We start from the raw sequence: 17,425 nt of genomic DNA on the forward strand, positions 1-17,425 counted from the left end.
GCTGACTTTTAAGGAAAGCTATCACCTGTTCACTTAAATGCCTTTATGTAGGCTATGTCTGTAAGCCTCAGCCATATGAGGGGATGGGAAGAACAATTTTATTGTATTAAAATGGTATGTGTGCTTTGCTGAATGACCATTTTCGTAGGCATGGATTAGCATTGTTGAAAAAGTTACAGCACAGTCTAATTTAAACTGAAAGTGCTTTGCTTTGATTTAAAGTTACATTTTAAATAGTTTCAGCATGAAATGGAGAAAGCTGGTGAGAAGACTGTTGCATCAAGTGCTCAGAAGTTTGAAATTGATAAATTAAATGAAGTTATGGAACAACAAAAAGCAGAAATTGACCGTTTAAGATGGTTGTTGGACAACATTGGGACAGGTAATCTTGCTTTTCTCTCCATTTCTTGCAGATAAGCATGGATGCAGAAGGCTTCACTTTATTTTTTATATTTCTCGCTGTTTGATCTGAGAAGCTGTTCACAGCTCTGGAAGTTTATTCTAGGAGAATAAGCTGTTTGGGATACCTTCCTGTACGGTTCCTATACAGGATACATTCAGTCCTTAAATCACAGCGCTTCAGTGGATTCTCTGTATATATGCACATGCAGCAAACAGCAAGACAGAGTGCAGTTATGTGAGGTGTACAGATCTCTCCTTCAGATATGAAGAATGGAGGAAATGGATGGTTAAGGACCAGCGAAGGCACTGGCACTTCCTTTTCAGCTTTGCCAGTTGACATGCCGTGTGACCATTAGAAATTTAGTTAAGTTCTGCCTCAGTTTGAAAATCAGAATGATAGTGCATTTGTTTTCATTAGGTTGTATTAACAACACTTTTTACAACTGTTTGGAAAACACTAATTGTGTTATGAATTGTTTATACTGCTCTAGAACATTGTCAGTGATCTATATATAAGGAAGAATGAACATCAGTTACCTGTATATGAACTTGTATTTCTACAATCTTAAAATGACAAACTTGCAAGGGCCAGTGTATATTTGTATCACGATATAATAACAGTTAGTTTGTTTCTCCTGGCAATTATTTTTTAAATATTGTTTCAGATTAACAGGATAACAGTGAGGGAAAAGCTTTAAACTGTTACTTTTAATTAAAGCTTAATGCAGAATTTATGACTATTATTTGCCTTATATACCTATAAAACTGTGATTAATTTACAGGTAACAAAGATGAAATTCACAACTTAGAAGACGAAATTGCGGCACTCAAAAATGTGCTTTCATACCAGAATGATTACATCACCAGTATAGCGGATCCATTGAAAAGAAGGGGTTACTGGTATTATGTGCCATCATCACAGGTCAGGAATAAAATTCCTATTACTTGGAAAGCAATTTGATATGGGAAAGACCATTATAAACTTGCTAGGTTGTGAGGAACCTAAGAAAAAATGTTGGCTGGCATATAAGAGAAATACTGAAACAACACGTACACAAATGTTCCTCGATAAAGCTTGTTAATGTGTAGTAATAGGAATCTAGTATACATAAAATTTGTAGACAACTGTTCAAAATGCAGTACTGTAAATTCATTAGGTTAAGGTTTAAAAGGGGACATTACAGACAAACACTTCTTGGAAAACAGTATTTCTCTGAATTTAAGAGAAATACTGTTAAAATATATTTAGTGTTCTCCTTAAAGCAGCATCATGCTTTGAAGTGAGAGGAAGCAGGGCACGAATAGCCTATTCTTGAAAAATGGGTGCTTTAGAATGTCTACAACAAATAATTTATTTTACACGATTTATTATTTCTAGATTAACACGTATTCTTTTTTTCTTTAGGCTTCAACTCCTGCTTCCCACAGCACAAAGGATTCTGGAGTTTGTTTACTGTGTTCTGGCACATTCCCACCCAGAAAAGGGTGTGGTCAGGACAGGCAGTGCAGGAAGGAAGACTTGCCCAGTCAAGGAGGTCGTTGGGTTTACTCACCAGTCAGAAATAGGTTGTACAAAACAAATTCTGGTAAAGGTAAGTCAGTCTCATGGTCTCGGAATGTTTAGGAGCATACTAAAGATGGACTTGCTTAGCGGTCACAGTGAATTTTTTTTTTAGGTGTGTGAATGAATTACACGTGTTTATTACTGTTGAACTCATTATTCAGTTTAAGAAGTGTTTATTAGATTTTTGTACATTACATAAAGTGTGTGTTACTTTAAAATGTGCGTTTGAAGAATATCTTTTACTGAAAAAGTAATTAAAAATAACTTTATTTTTCTTTATTTCTTCTGGTAAAGATAGAAGAGCAAAAGAAGATACTGAAAGAAATGAAGACACTTGTGTACCCAAAGACCCTCCTTTTGTCCCACCTCCTGGTACAGTTATTTACACAGTCCTTCCAGATGGTGCCCCTGTACCTCAGGGCACTGTGGTCTATGGCCCTCCTCCTCCTGCATCAGCAAGTGGAGGTTCAGTTGCTCCTGGATCTGTCATCTACGGCCCACCTCCTGTGGGAGCCCCAGTTGTTTATGGCCCTCTTCCTCCAAACTTCACCATCCCACTCATTCCTGTTGGAGTGCTTCACTGCAACGTGCCTGAACATCATGATTTGGTAAGAGACAGCGCTGTAAGCTGCAGGTTTAACCATAGGCAACTGACTTAGGAATGTATGAGGAGCATCTTTTAACATACGTTTTCTCAAAAAACAAAAAAAAAAAAAGGTGCCATAGCCTCACTTTCACACATTAGATTAATCCAGTGTTTTGTTTCATTTAAAAAAAAAAAAAGTCTCTGCTAGGAAAGTTCTGGATCTACGAGAGCTTGCTGATAAGAATGCTCTGTCTTCAGTGCTAATAGTCCAGTCTTTGTTATCTGTAGCTGCTCCTATGTCTCAGCGGGACTGAAGTAGAAAATAGGTCTTGATTTTGTTGTTCTATTTCATGTATGTAGGAGAGTGAAGTCTCAAGGCTAGAAGACACTGTGTATTATTTAAAGTCTCAGAAATACAAAGATAAATGGTCAGAGGCAGCTGAGCATAAATGGAAAAAAGAGGTGGAAAAATTGCATCAAAACATTGAGGAACTTCTGCATGAAAGAGAAGAGCTGGAACATGAAGTAGCAGAGCTACGAAGAGCAGCTCAAAAATATAACAAACGCAAGTAAGAATATTGCACTAGAATGCATTTAAAGTAAGCGTGTGAAAATACCTAAACTTTTTTCCAATAAAAGTAAATTTTGACTCGTTTACAGTTAATGTTTTTGTCTGTATGGTATGTGTAATGACTAGAACTTCAAGAGGCTTGGGGCCTCTGGCATTTTGTATTTTAATTCCATGTCTGTCTTCCTGATCTTTCAGGGACTTTATTGAAGGGTACACTGACAACCTTATTGCAGAAATGCAGTTAGAAAAGTCTCTTAAACATCATGAAGATATCACAGATGAAATTGAATGTATAGAGAAGACTCTTCTGAAACGACGAGCAGAGCTTAGAGAGGCAGATAGGCTACTTTCAGAAGCTGAAGTGGAACTTGAGAGCACACGGGGGAAAGTAAGTAAAGCCATAACTCTTAACTGCAGAAGGATTTGTGTGTTGCGTTAAGATTGTTTTAAGCAGAGAATTTTTGTTTGTCTAAGCAGTTTATTTTGACTTGGATAACCTGCAACCTCTTAAAATGTTTCTATTTGAAAATAAGTCATGGGATAACCTGTGCTAAATGTTTCAGTCCTTAACAAAGCAGAGGAAGCTTTTCTGCTCTGGACAAAAGAGGAGAAAAGGTTCTGCTTCATGGTGTACAAAGGGACAAAGCGCTGGTGGAATATTCAAGCTAGGAGGAGGTCATCTTTAGACAGCTAAACTGCAGGTTATGGATGTGGAAAGCATAAGATGGGAATGTATTGTCTCAATAATACTCAATTTTTGCTCTAGACTAAAGACACTATTCAAAAGTACAATCGTGCCAAACAGCATTTGTCCCGTACTGAAACTGAGGCAAAGGAGCTAGAGCGAAGGGCTCAGGAAATGGCCATTAAGCTGGTGAAAGCAGATCAGCAATTAAGGTACACTGTTCTTGTGAATTTGTATCAAATGAGGATGAGAAGAACAAGATTTCTTGAAATATCAAGATGGTGCTTTTGGAGAGGGATAGCTGTTAAAATGTTAATATGTAAGGCAAAAATGCTTCTTTAGGTTATTACAGGCAGATACAAGGGATTTAGAACAGCATAAGAGGGAGCAAGAAAGTATTTTGAAGGAAATCAACAAAATGGTGGCTGCAAGAGACACCGAGTTCCAGTCGTTAAACCAGAAGATAGAAATGCTAACTGAAAGGTCAGTGTTTTTAATTTACCATAAACTGTATTAGAGAAAATAAAGAAGTCCCTCCTCCAAGAAGTTACTGCCTAAGGTATTCTTGTTTCTTCTGACCCATGTTTTTGTTCTCCCTGTCAGTCTTCAGAAGCTTCAAGGAGATATTAAAGTTGCAGAAGGTAATGAAGAACATCACCTCCAAATCCTTAGAGAAGCAGAAAACCTTCTTCAAGGCAAGAAAACTGAACTGGAAAGATTAAAAGATCAGGTAAGGCTTATCTTACTAAGTCTGAACTATCAATGTTGTTGTTTTTGAGGTAACTGAAAGCTGAGAAGAGTCTTAAGTTCTGAACTGCCTTGTCTGAAGAATGTCATTCTTAAGTTTATTTTAATGTTGGTAATTTGAATTCTCTTTGTTCTGTCTCATAATAAGCACGATCCTAATCTTGCTGGTGTTTCTGCGTAATAAATGTTACTGCATTCTCTATGACAATTCTTACTGCTTTTCAGCATGAGAGACTTGACTGTCTGAGGTACCGGACTGCGCTGTTCAGATCAGAACTTAGTCTTTAGTACTGGCTGTATTGCACAGGTTCAGCAAATGAAGCTCATTGCTCTGATGCTTGTGTTAGGCAATTCAAATAAATCTCTGGTGGGGAACACCATACTGCACTTGTTCTTGTGCACGTGTGTAGCTACAAAAATAAAAGCCTTCAGATGCCTCTTCTGTTAAACTTCTACATTGTAGATTACTGCTCAGCAACAAGAGCTCTTGTTTCTGGAGCAACAGTCAAATCAAAGAAGAGAAGAGCTCCGTGTCCTTCAAGGCTGCATTTCTCAAAAGAAAGGTGACCTCAAAGAAGCTCTTCGAGATGGAGAGAATGAAGCAAATGAAAAACTACACCAAATAAGAGTAACTTTTCTAAATGAGTTTTTGATTCATTATACCTATGAAGGACAACATTATATCTCTGAAGGACTATTCTTTATAGAAGTATCAAAAACATCCCATAAAGTTTCCACAAAATGAGTTTTGCTTTCTACAACATCCCAAAACCCACTGAAAAAATAGAGCAAGCAAGTTTTGTGTAGCTAAGAGCTTGGTCCAGATGCACAAATAAGTAGAACTCCCTAGTTCCACTAATACAGAACTGGTCCCTTGAGAAATAAATTATATTAAATAGAAGTCTGTGAATGATTTACTCTTGCTGAAACAAGCAGCTTCTAAAGCAAATAAGTCTGATCAGTGTGCGTAAAACACAGCAAAATAGGTTAGTCAGCTGTCTCCATCCCCATTTACTTGGAAAGGATTCTGTGCTTCTTTCTGAAACAAAAACAAAGTATCCAGGTTTAATTACATTTGGGGGGGGGCTTTTCGTCTGACTTCCTGTTTTAAGGCCTACCTGTTGTTCATTTAATGAGGGTGTTCTGATCAGACTTCTAGATCAAAATCTTTGCAAGATTACTGCTTCAAATTGTCAACAAGCAAGACTTTAACCTAAATATTCCCTATTTTTTGTTTGATTACACTATTAACTGTAGCTATAAACTCTGGAATTAAATTGACCAGAATATTGGTGATGGACTTTTATAAATATTTAGAACTTCTATTTAAAGCAAAACTTTATTTAAAATGGCAAATAATGGCATTCCTTGTAACACTGATATATTTCCACAGGAAATAAAACTACTTCTGGAAGAGCTTGATGTGGAGAGGAAAGAACTGGATGTGCAGATTAATGATAAAAGAGCACAGCTTTTGATCATAAAGAAGGATATTGGAAAAGAGGAAGAAAATCTTCAAGGAATACTTGGGCAAATTACCAGGCATAAAATAGGTATGTCCCTGGCTTTACTAGATGGTATTTTGTGCGGATTGAAAAGATACTTTGAGCTCTTAGTTGTACATTGCTGCAGTCTTCTGTTCCTCACTCCTTTTTAAGTATTGTGAACAACTGCAGAGAAGGAGTTCCCTGTAATTCTCATAGTTTATACAGAGCTGACTAGATACCCTCTGCATAAGTTGAGGCAGTGCTTTGTGCTGCTTTGTGTTTGGGACGGGAGATGTTCATGCCAGAGAGAAATGTAAACAAATCTGCTGTCGGGACCGATCAGTGAAGTTCACGCTCGAGCACTGTGTGGTTAGGAGGCATTCATTGTGCCACATTCACAGAAGAAGAATTAAACACCAGGACGTGTGGAGAAATGGCAGAATCTCCTCCCAAGCAGTTACATGCTGTCAGATCATGGGAAGTGTAAGCAGCAGCAGTTTGCAACTGTTGTACTTCTGAAATATTTTATTTTATTGTTTATCACTCAGATACTCTGTCCCACACTAACGCCCTAGGGAGTAGGAAGAGCAGGAGACCTAGGGACCTGCAACTTGCTGGTAGAACAGTATCAGATAAAATACCTGGTGCATCTGACATGGCAGTTGAAAACGTGAAGAGTTTTACAGGGATGATATCAGTACAGTGTCTTTTAATTTTTCCTTGGTGCCTTTTTTTGCAAATAGGTGCATTTAATGTGCTGGTAATAACCTCTGGTTTCTTTCATCTTATTAGAACTGAAACATGTTCTGGAAATGCTGGAGCTTGAAAATAATGAACTTAAAGGTTTGAAACTACAACATGACCAAAAGGTCAATGAGCTAGAAAAGATTCAGGCTGCGATTCTAGAAGTAAGTACTTCTTCTGTAGCTAATATAGTAACTGGAAGAAGAACTATTCTTATATATTCTGCGGTTCTGTTAAGATCTGGGTAACTGTTCTTCTAAATCAATCAGTTTCTAGTCTGATTTCAGCTTATCACAGAAAAGTCTTAGATCTGCTTAGGCCCTTTAAAATAAGGAGATTCTTTTGGGAATATGATGGAGAGAGGGTAAAAAGACAGAATGCTCTTCTGTGGCTGTGGAATGATGAATACTGTTTCGTTGGTATTAGCTTCCAGAGTCGTCTTACCTGGATTCTGTCTGTGTTGTCACTTGCATTACTAACTCATCTGAATGATCTTCTCTACCATTGAAAAGGTATTTTAGCTCAGCTAATCTCTTCTCTTTTTGACTGATAAAGACAGACATTCAACTTTGCTACCAGCGGGCAGAGGGATCAGTGGCATCCCTTTGGAAGTCTCACAGTAGCGGCAGGATTGTTGGGTCAGAGTCTGAGATAGCCTTCCTTTACTCAGTTGTGCAATTCCAGAGAACCTAACATTTTTGCAAAGACAGCATTTATAAGCAGATATTACCTGCTGCTTATTTTTAAAAGACTTTACCTCTTCTGTCTGTACTCCTTCTGTGAAGGACAGGGAAAAGAAGAGACTGGTTAATGTGCTTGGTACCTTTCTGTTACCACGTTTAAAGCGGTCACCGTTCTATGTTACCTGAGCATCTTGCAGCCCTTGAAGTGGTCGTTCTCAGAATGCCTGTGATGAAGGGATGTGTTACTCATACGGATGGGGGGAAAAATGGTGGTTAAACTACAAAGGAACAAAGAACTGCACTGCTATCTTCCAGTCCTCATGCTCATATTCATCATAAACTTGCTCAAATTAATCTGGCACTTGAAGCGGTTATCCCTGTTAGAGCGCAGTAGTTGTAGAGGGTACTCGTGCCTGCATGTAATCTCTGAATGAAAAGTTGTTAAACTGCTGCAGCTAAAGATGTTAATAACTTGTTCTACTCCTTGACCGTGTGAATGTGTTGTTCACAATGCCTTCTTTTGCAGGAGAAGTTAAAATTGGAGAATATTCAGAGATTATGTCAGTGTCAGCAAGGGGAAGTAGATTGGCAGGAACAACTACTCAAGAAAGACCGTCAGGAAAATGAACATCTGGTTTCTCAAATGCGCACTCTGCAAAGTAATATTGAGTCTTTGAATAAAGAAAAGGAAAAGCTTGAAGATGACTGTCAGAGTTTGGAAAAGAAATTGTCACAAACCAGAAGGTGGGAGGAAGACACCCCCCCGCACAAATATCAGAAATGATTGGAAGTGCCTTGAATGTCTGTTTATCATAATTAAAAATACAGCTATAACTTTGAGATGCCCCATTATACAGAATATGCTATTTCTTATATCCTGTAGAGGTTTTATTGTAAGCATGTCTACAGCAGACTTACAGAAAATATTCTGCAATGAAGCTGATGAATGCATCAGCATTTGTTATATCATGGCAATGCAATGAAAAATGTTATGAAAAGCAAAATGTTAAGTCTTGGCACAGGACAGCTGTCTTGCTCTCGTGACTATGAGGTAGCATCCCCTTGAGCTGAGACGTTTTTTACTGAAATGCAGCTGTTTTTTAGAGTCCTTGCCAAGTAGTTCTAACAAACCAAAAATATGTATTCACATTTTACAGAGACTTAACTGCTACTGAAGGTAGCAGCAGAACTGCATTGTCCAATATAGAACAAATGGAATTGGATGTTAAAAACCTGCAGCAGGAGGTACATCTACTGAACAAACAAAAAAAATCACTGAATGGAGACATTATTGTTGTACAGAAGGATCTTCAAGGTAAAGATCAATTTTTGGTTTTAAACTTATTTTATATATATTTATATATTTTAAGAGTAAAATATATATTATTTTTATATATATTATATTTATTATATATATTTTTATATTATTTTATATATTAAATATATTATTTTATAAATTTATAAATTTATATATATTATATATAAATATATATAAATATATATAAATATATATAAAAATAAATATAAAAATATATATAAATATAAATTATATATTTATATATAAAAATATATTATTTTATGAATTTATATATATTATATATAAATATATATATAAATAAATATAAAAATAAATATATATAAAATATAAATTATATATACTTATATATATAAAAATATATTATTTTATAAATTTATAAATTTATATATATTATATATAAATATATATAAATATATATAAATATATATATAAATAAATATAAAAATATATATAAATATAAATTATATATTTATATATAAAATATATTATTTTATAAATTTATATATATTATATATAAATATATATAAAAATATATATAAATATATATAAATAAATATAAAAATAAATATATATAAAATATAAATTATATATACTTATATATATAAAAATATATTATTTTATAAATTTATATTTATATGTTTTTATATATATATTTATATATAATATATATATAAATAAATATAAAAATAAATATATATAAAAAATAAATTATATATACTTATATATATAAATATATATTATTTTATAAATTTATAAATTTATATATTATATATAAATATATATAAATATATATAAAAATATAAATTATATATATTTATATATATATAAAAATATATTATTTTATAAATTTATATATTAAATATATTATACTATATTAATATATATTAATATATAAAAATATATTATATATTATATATTATATATATTAATATATATTGGATTATATTATATTATTATTTTATATTATTTATGTTTTTATATATTATATATATTATATTTATAATATATATATTATATTTATATATATTTTAAGAGTAATTTTTTTAAAAGACACACTGTAACAGTCCTGAGTGATATCAAATATCCAACATGCTCAAGTATCGACGGGCAGAAGGTATTTAACATGTTGAAAAGATGGAAATTTTGGAAAGTGTTTTTCTATTGATTACTTTAATTTATGAAAATAAATAACTTATTTGTATAGATATTTCAAATTGCTGACTGAAAATCTGTCACCAAATATTTTTCTAGAAAAAAAAGAAGAACTAGAAACACTGAAAGAAGAATTAAAGGACTCCAAGCAACAGCTTCAACTGGTAGAACAGGTTAGTCTTGGTGAAATACATTCTTCACGTAGTGAGTAGATTGTTGGGGTGTCGTTTATCACAACAGTTGACAGTCCATCACCTGCTTTTTGTCTAGGCACTCTAGCTCAAAATCAGACCTTGCAGAACTCCTAAGCAATGGCTAGTGTATTTCCTTGTTCTTGCTGAGTTTGGACTACAGTAGGTACAGAACCAAATAAGACTTCTGGTTTGGGTTTTCTGTGTAAGTGGCAGCTGTGATGACTCTCCTGGTCAGATTGTTATTACCAAGTTGGAGTGTGTGGCTTTTTTTGGTTTAATTCCTGGGTTGTTCAGTTTGGTGGAGAGTTTAGGGGTGGTTTTGTGGGTTTGGTTTTAAATTATCTTCTTTCTGGAAAACAATCCAGACACAGAGGCAAAGTCGATCTGGTTTATTTATTTTTAGGAAGAAGGTGCTTTTTTGTTGTTTTTGTTGGGGTTTTTTTTGGTTGTGGTTTTTTTTTTTTTTTTTAAAGTATCTTCTAGCTTCTGGTGGTTCCTATGGTGTCAGCTCACTCGTTGGCTGGTTTAAATGGAAGGTAACCTTCAGTGTGATTAGTGTGATCAGTTCTGTTCTTTCAAATGCAAGCTTTTTAGCCAGAGAGCTGTTACTCTTACCAGCCAGTTTTAAGTCACTTGATTTTATGGTTTATATTCCAGGATTTGAAAAATAATACAAGGCGTCAGGATGAGTTGCTTAGAGAGCAGGCAACCTTGAAAGAAGATATCCTGGAGTATTTAAGGAAACGGAAAGATTGCCAAGAGAGACAGAAAAAGAGGGAGAATCAATTGCAGCAGCTCCAGAAAGAGATTGAAGAGAAAGAAACAGAACTAGCCAAACAAGAAGCGGTAATGAGCCTGCTGACTTACCTCGTTTTCGCCTGACCTCTAAAGCTAATGCAGGCTAAAAAGATTGGGTGCAAGTTTCCAAATACTATACCAGTGCTTTAAGAAACACAAAGCCTCATTTTTAGGGGAATAGCAGTGAAGAAAAAGCTTCAGCATTCAGTTAAGTTTTAGTGAAAATTAGTGTTTCACAAACAAGGACTTTGTCTTCCTTCTTAGCAGGGTTATCTTATACTGAGCTGAGCACAAAACCTCTGTAAAGTCCACACTGACCACTGAGCGCGAGAAGGGCTAGTGTAGTGGAAGGCGCTGTGCAGTGCGATACCTCGGCTGCTGGTGGGGGTGGTATGGGTGAGGAGACAGACCGGTACAGATTATTCTCTGTAATTCTGTTTTGTCAGCTGCCAAGATAGAGCAGCTGGCTATAGCTCAGAGAACTTCTTCCCATGCTGTGTATTTGGGAGATGCTCAGAGAACTTCTTCCCATGCTTGGGAGATGAGCAAACTATGTAAAGTACCTGAAATGATACAATGGATTTCAAGTGAAACTCATCAAAGCTTAATTCCAGCTGCATTCCATAACTCCAAAACTAAACAGAAAAAAAATCTAGGGCGCTTTTAATCCTGAAGTTTTCTTTTGATTTTGAGTGGATCACTATTGGCAGCTAACTTTTGTTCTTCTCTTCTACAGTATTGCTGTACAATGCCCATCAGCCGTTCATGAAAATTAGGGCTTAATCATATATTCCTGTAGTAAAATTAACTTCCGTTTGCTAAGCAGTTTCAGCAAAGTGTTAATCAAAAGAAAAACTGAGGGAGCTATGCTGAAAATGAGAGGCAAGAAAAACTGATGAACTTCTATGTCAGTAAGGGAGTATTAGACTACTGTTCTTTCCAACTCCTGCTGCTTTAACTTCTCTGGTGTTTTTTGGTGATGGTGTTTGTCCTCATTCAGTTGGTACTAGTTAAAGCTTGAAGTGGTGTTTTTTTGGCAGAATCTACATCACCTCAAGCAAAATTCAGAACGTGAAGGAAAAAAACTGGAAGAATGTACTGCTAAAGTAAAAGATCAGAAAATACTATTGGAAAAGGAGTTAACAGAACAACAGAAGAAACTGGAGCAGGCAATAGCAAAAGTGAGGCTGGCGGAAGAAAACATCAGGAAACTGGAAAAGGAGGAGTCCCGATGTGCAGCACTGGAAGAAACTGTCCGAAAAAGCAGTAAGATTCAATGCACAAATAAATTGTTACAATCTGGGTTCTAAGTCTAATGAAGCCAACAAATATTTCTGTTAATCTCACTTGGTTTCTAATGCAGCACCTGGATTGACTCTCAATCCTTAAACTGACTTGCTCAAAGAACTGAAATTCCAAAGCCAACTGGTGTTCTGTCCCTTCTCTCCTTGTGTCAGTGCTTTTACAAACCACTGCTCAGCATATAAATGTGTTTGAAAAATACCTAATGTATATGAAATATGCCAAGATACTTATATTTCTGCTAATTGGGATTGTTTTAAAAAAACGTTAATTACAGAACATCAGCTCTCAGAAAAAGAATTACAATTACAAGAAAAAAATAGAGAAATACAGTCTCTTCAAAAAGAACTGGAAGTCTCCAAGTCTGAGCTAAACCGTCTCCAAGATCAGATAGCATCGGAGAGGAACAAAGCAGAAAAACAAATCTGGAGTCTGAAAGAAGCAGTGAAAATGCAAAGGATGCAACTTGAAAGAAAACTTCACGTAAGTCCTGGCTGAGGGAAGAATATTTGGGGATTTGGGTTATTTTTAAACACCAAAATGATAGAACCCCCGTTTTTATCACAGGAGGAACAAACTAATGCATGCATTAACTTCATGACTAGACAGAACTTGGGGCAACCAAACTCTTGGTATTTCTAGACTGCGCTGCAGAATACCTCTCTAGTTCCTCCTATTTAATGCTGTTTCTGCCTTTTAACTTGAAGAAATTGTGTTATGTGGGTTCTCTTGATTCATTTTTCTGAAATGGATGCTTACAGTAAAAGGCAACCTTCCTGCATTTCCCTAGAAACAGAAGCATGAAAATACCTGTTTGCGGATTGATGTAGCAACTGCTGAACAAGTAGCACACAATAACCATGAACGAGCCAAGCGCCTCAGGAAGGACCTTGGCCAGACCCAACAGGACCTTCTGGATCTCCAAACCCAGGTATGACTGAGTGGCCAAATACAGGTGGTTTGAGGGGAAAGCTATGTCTTCCAGAAGTTTATACTGTATTGGTTTTAAATCTCCTCCTCTCCAATGTATCACAGTTAAAAATGGACCTACTTAAAATTGCCATGTGATTTTTCCCAAACGTGGGAGAAGTTAAGCTTCGTTAACAATCGGCAGGGTCAGGCAGCTCAGTAATCCTGGTTTAAAAACAAACAGACCAACTCCAGGCAGTCGGTTGTGTGCGGAGCTGTCAGTGTAGCGCTGCTGCGCTGGAAAGCAGTACTTCATTCTTCACATGCTGAAGGCCATGGCAGAGCAGCACAGCTGCACGGTCGCCTTCCCATTAGGCGGTGAATGACAGGCACTGTCTAGGCCAGCTCGAAGGGATTGCCCCTCGCCCAGTGAAATGATGCCTGAAAAAGAGACCATGTTCTGCGGAGGTGGGTGGGGGGTGTAGGCCTAGCTACTCGTTGAGAGTAATTGGATTGAGGTGCTCCCAAGATACATAGCAAACGCACCATAACATTTGCTGTCAGCTCAGTTCAGGCAATGCTTCAGGCAAGAATTAGGACTCTGGCTTCTATTTACGTTAAGGTTTGGTAATAGGAACTTGGCATAATTAGAGTCATAATTTATGCAAATCACTAAATGTTACCAATGTTCAAAGCTACTCAGTAGGCACTTGACAAGTTGTTATTAACAAGCTTCATGTGGAATCAATCAATACCCGGAATTTCAATGTTTGGCGTGGCCCGGCTGTGCAGCACCAACCACACCGCCTCACAGGCCACACCGTGATAGTTTCTATAGTTTCTTACCTCACACAGCACATACATCGTCCACATTTCTGTTTAGATTAATATGTATACTTTGAATAGAAGTTTAAAACAACCTGGGCCAGCATTTTCTTCTCTTGATACTCATTTTATATTAGAAGATGATTTTGTGTTGTCTGACTTCTTCTAAGTCCTTTAATAAAGCCTTTACAAATTGTTTCGAAGGCCTTTAAAAATAGGGTCCTTCAGAGAAGAATGTTGTTAGCTACTACAAAGCATTCAAGGCAGACTGTGCAAGACCAGGGCAGGAACAGGTTTAAGTTAACAAATTGTGTCTTGGTAACTGTTGTTGCCTCTGTTACTGTCTGAGGAGCTTCACGGGCAAAGCTAATGTTGGAATTAGGGCTGTGTCAGATTTCCGACTGCAGTAGTCAAAATGTGAACATTTCAGAAATGAGCTTTGTTCAGTTACACGGGAAAATCCCTTTGGGTTGATGCATTTGTAACGTGACAGCAAAATGGTGAGACTGTTCTGTGATGTAGGTTAAAACTCAAGAAGACCTGGAAAAGAGACAAAGGGAAATAGAGAATGCAGCGACACTGCTTAAACTGGAGCTCGAAGATGAAATCAGGATGGGGTTTAAATCTTCAGGCCCATCTCTGGAGCCATTGGAAGATTTGGAAGCATCTTCTGAAGCAAAGGGCAGTCTGCAGTGTGAATCTAACTTGAAGGAGACTGGTCCATTTGCTGCTGCTGACAAAAGACTCTTCTCATTGGAAGAAAAGTTGGATTTTTCTAAAGTCTTCTTAATGGTAAAGTGATTTCAGAAAGTAGCTGCTACTTGTGCTACAGCTGAGCACGTCGGTGTTGGTACCTTCAGCTGTAACGCTCCCTTGCTGAATGTGGTTTTGTTTCCAAAAGGATGAACAGTGGCGTGGAGAGGCTCTCCGGGAAAAACTGCAGCATCATGAAGATCGGCTGAAGGTGGCACATCTCTTCCCCGTCACACCAAGATGTCCCTCGGGTCCCTTCTGAAAATAACCTAAACAGCCCAGGAGCGTGGAGGCTTCTCCAGCTCCGGTGTATCCACTCCCACATAGTGACTAGCTACAGTGTACCTTGGGGTGGGAACAGTAAAAGCCCTAGCAGCTGCACGCTGTATCAAGATGAATAATGTTAATTAATAGTTAATTGGATTTTTGAGTATTCCAACAAGATTCCCTCATTTACAACATATTTACATACAAATTACAGTTCAGGAGCGCCCATGATCATTTCAAGTCCAGGTGATGGTCAGGTTTAGTTAGAACATATCTGTTGCTCTCTCTTCAAGCAGTTCATGATAAAGGCTATAAAAATAGAGCTTATTTCTGCCTTGGGAGGAAGTGAACTATTTAAAAATAATTTGCAAACCTGTTGCTTTGTGCATGAGACTCACCATCCTATCCCTTACAGCTTGACTGTAAGGTCATCAGACTGTTTAAATACAGTCTTGGAAATTACACTGGCTGGATATAAATAGAACTAATGATTTATTTAGGCTCAGCTCCGGCAGTGCATGTCCAAGCAAGTGGAAGTATTAATCAGAGGGAAACAGCAAACGGAAGGAACCCTGCACAGCTTGAAGCGACAGGTGGATGCACTGGATGACCTGGTCAGCAGCACTTCTTCAGAGTCACTGTTCCTGGCCCAAAGCTCGAGTCTAGTGTCTCTTCATGAAACTCTGAATTTAACAAAAACACAGGTAATGTTCTACTGCGGACAGGAATTGTCAGTTGGGTTTTTTAAAATAATTTTTAGCTCGCTGGTAGTCTGTTACAGCCATATGCTCCCAATCTTGGAGGTGCTTCAGGGTTCTCTGGAGGTGGGGTGACCATACTGGACACCCAGTTACTCTGGCAGCATGAAAAGGCTGGTTTTTTACTTTGTCTTTTTTATTCTTTAAACAATAAATAAAAATCTGAATTGTAAGGATTAATGTGACTGCTAATTGAAGATGTTAATTTGTTACTCAGACTTACTTTTACTGCTTTTTCTAGGCTACTCTGACAAGACTTGCACCCTTCCCCAGTGGGCCCGCAGGGATGTCCGTGACGTCTCAGACGCTGGGTTCCTGCTCACAAGGAATTTCTCAGTAAGGCCCAGAGGTGAGATATGACTTTGTGTGGAGTCAGGCATGTCCTGAAGGCTGAGGCTCAGGGGCTGGAGGTGGTGGTGGCCCAGAGCAGGTGGGGCTTCCGGGACCATGTTGTCCCTTGCCACTGAAAGCATTCCTGTGGCTGGTATCCTGCCACTTGATGCTGTTTTGGCTCTTAGATGTATATTTTTAAACAAATTGCTGGTGGGAGCGGCTTGTAAGCTCTCCTGTATGACACGGAGAAATTGCTACTGTGTTGATCAACTTAAATGTTAAACTGCTGCCGTCCTTCATCTTCCAGTAACACTTATCTGGGTTTAATGAACATGGAGCCTGCATCTAAGTTTCAGTTACAGCCATTTACAGTGCCAGGCTAGTACTTAAGTGTTCTTTTGTAATGATTTAAGTTAAAAAATATTACTTCAGGAGCTGCCATACATTAGAAGAAAACCTTCAAGCACACCTACAGCTGCTCCAGCTGCAGCCAGCGGGGGCGATGCAGGTCAGACACTGTGCTGTGAGCAGCTGAAGCAGGTCTAGCTGCAGGCAGAGCCTCAGCATGTGCCATCAGTTACCACCTGAGAAGATTCCTACCTCACTGCGTCGCAGGCCTTTTTGAAGAGAGGTATTTGCCACCAGTACCCAGCAGCTGGGGGCAGGGCCTGCTCTACTGTGAAGTTTTTGTACAATCAAATATCTGAGCTTTATGTATATAAGGTTTTTTTTTAAAGAACTATTTTATAAGTGTCTAAAACAACTCCTCCTATTTAACTGTTGGTATTTGTCAGTTCCTACTTGAAAGAAAACTTGTAACAAGGACAGTTGTCCATTTACCTGTTGACAAATGCATGGATGTTTTACATACAATTATTTTTGAGTACTTTCTTAAAATAAACTTCAGTGACTGATGGTTGGTTTTGGTGGTGTTTTTTTTTTTGTAAGTTCTCAAGGATGTGCAGCCCTGGATTAGGACAGCAGTAGTACACGCATGACTATGGTTTCATAAACAAAGTTCCAAGCAACTTGCTCTTAATTAGTAGTGGAAAAACCACTTTGTAAACAGCCTTCAGGCAGCAGCAGAAGGCCCCATGCAAGCAGGACATGTTACCACACCTACCTCTTCCCCCTCCAGCAGGAAGCCTGAATGGAGCGACTCCCCTGGCCCTCTCTACCCTTTCCACTGAGACAGGCTTTGATGTCATGCTCAACCCTGCCCTTTCTCATCCACATTATTAACATAAACCTTCTCTGTGCACCAGGTGTCACCTGGCAACTCTGTCACATGGCTGGGAATAACCACCCAGCTCTGGGGCTTTGTTCTGGACTCAGCCTGTCACATCT

At 37.5% G+C, this 17,425-nt stretch overlaps 1 protein-coding gene across 1 annotated transcript in view; it reads left to right on the forward strand.

The window, feature by feature from the left end:
• Positions 1-16,978, forward strand: part of CNTRL (centriolin) — a 34,954-nt gene extending 17,976 nt beyond the window's left edge. The window contains exons 18-41 of the mRNA XM_082492458.1: positions 238-382; positions 1,185-1,324; positions 1,808-1,994; positions 2,261-2,574; positions 2,913-3,121; positions 3,319-3,511; positions 3,890-4,020; positions 4,151-4,291; positions 4,412-4,538; positions 5,019-5,183; positions 5,949-6,108; positions 6,835-6,950; positions 7,996-8,213; positions 8,627-8,784; positions 10,039-10,112; positions 10,791-10,979; positions 11,972-12,197; positions 12,511-12,716; positions 13,024-13,164; positions 14,490-14,759; positions 14,869-14,931; positions 15,488-15,691; positions 15,987-16,094; positions 16,511-16,978. Of these exons, the coding sequence (XP_082348584.1) occupies positions 238-382; positions 1,185-1,324; positions 1,808-1,994; positions 2,261-2,574; positions 2,913-3,121; positions 3,319-3,511; positions 3,890-4,020; positions 4,151-4,291; positions 4,412-4,538; positions 5,019-5,183; positions 5,949-6,108; positions 6,835-6,950; positions 7,996-8,213; positions 8,627-8,784; positions 10,039-10,112; positions 10,791-10,979; positions 11,972-12,197; positions 12,511-12,716; positions 13,024-13,164; positions 14,490-14,759; positions 14,869-14,931; positions 15,488-15,691; positions 15,987-16,085 (3,876 nt within the window). The 3' untranslated portion in view covers positions 16,086-16,094; positions 16,511-16,978. The remainder of the gene's footprint in view (positions 1-237; positions 383-1,184; positions 1,325-1,807; positions 1,995-2,260; positions 2,575-2,912; positions 3,122-3,318; positions 3,512-3,889; positions 4,021-4,150; positions 4,292-4,411; positions 4,539-5,018; positions 5,184-5,948; positions 6,109-6,834; positions 6,951-7,995; positions 8,214-8,626; positions 8,785-10,038; positions 10,113-10,790; positions 10,980-11,971; positions 12,198-12,510; positions 12,717-13,023; positions 13,165-14,489; positions 14,760-14,868; positions 14,932-15,487; positions 15,692-15,986; positions 16,095-16,510) is intronic.
• Positions 16,979-17,425: the final 447 nt, after the last annotated feature.

Source organism: Vanellus vanellus (genome assembly GCF_965231255.1).
Source record: "Vanellus vanellus genome assembly, chromosome: 18".
Classification (NCBI taxonomy): Eukaryota; Metazoa; Chordata; class Aves; order Charadriiformes; family Charadriidae; genus Vanellus; species Vanellus vanellus.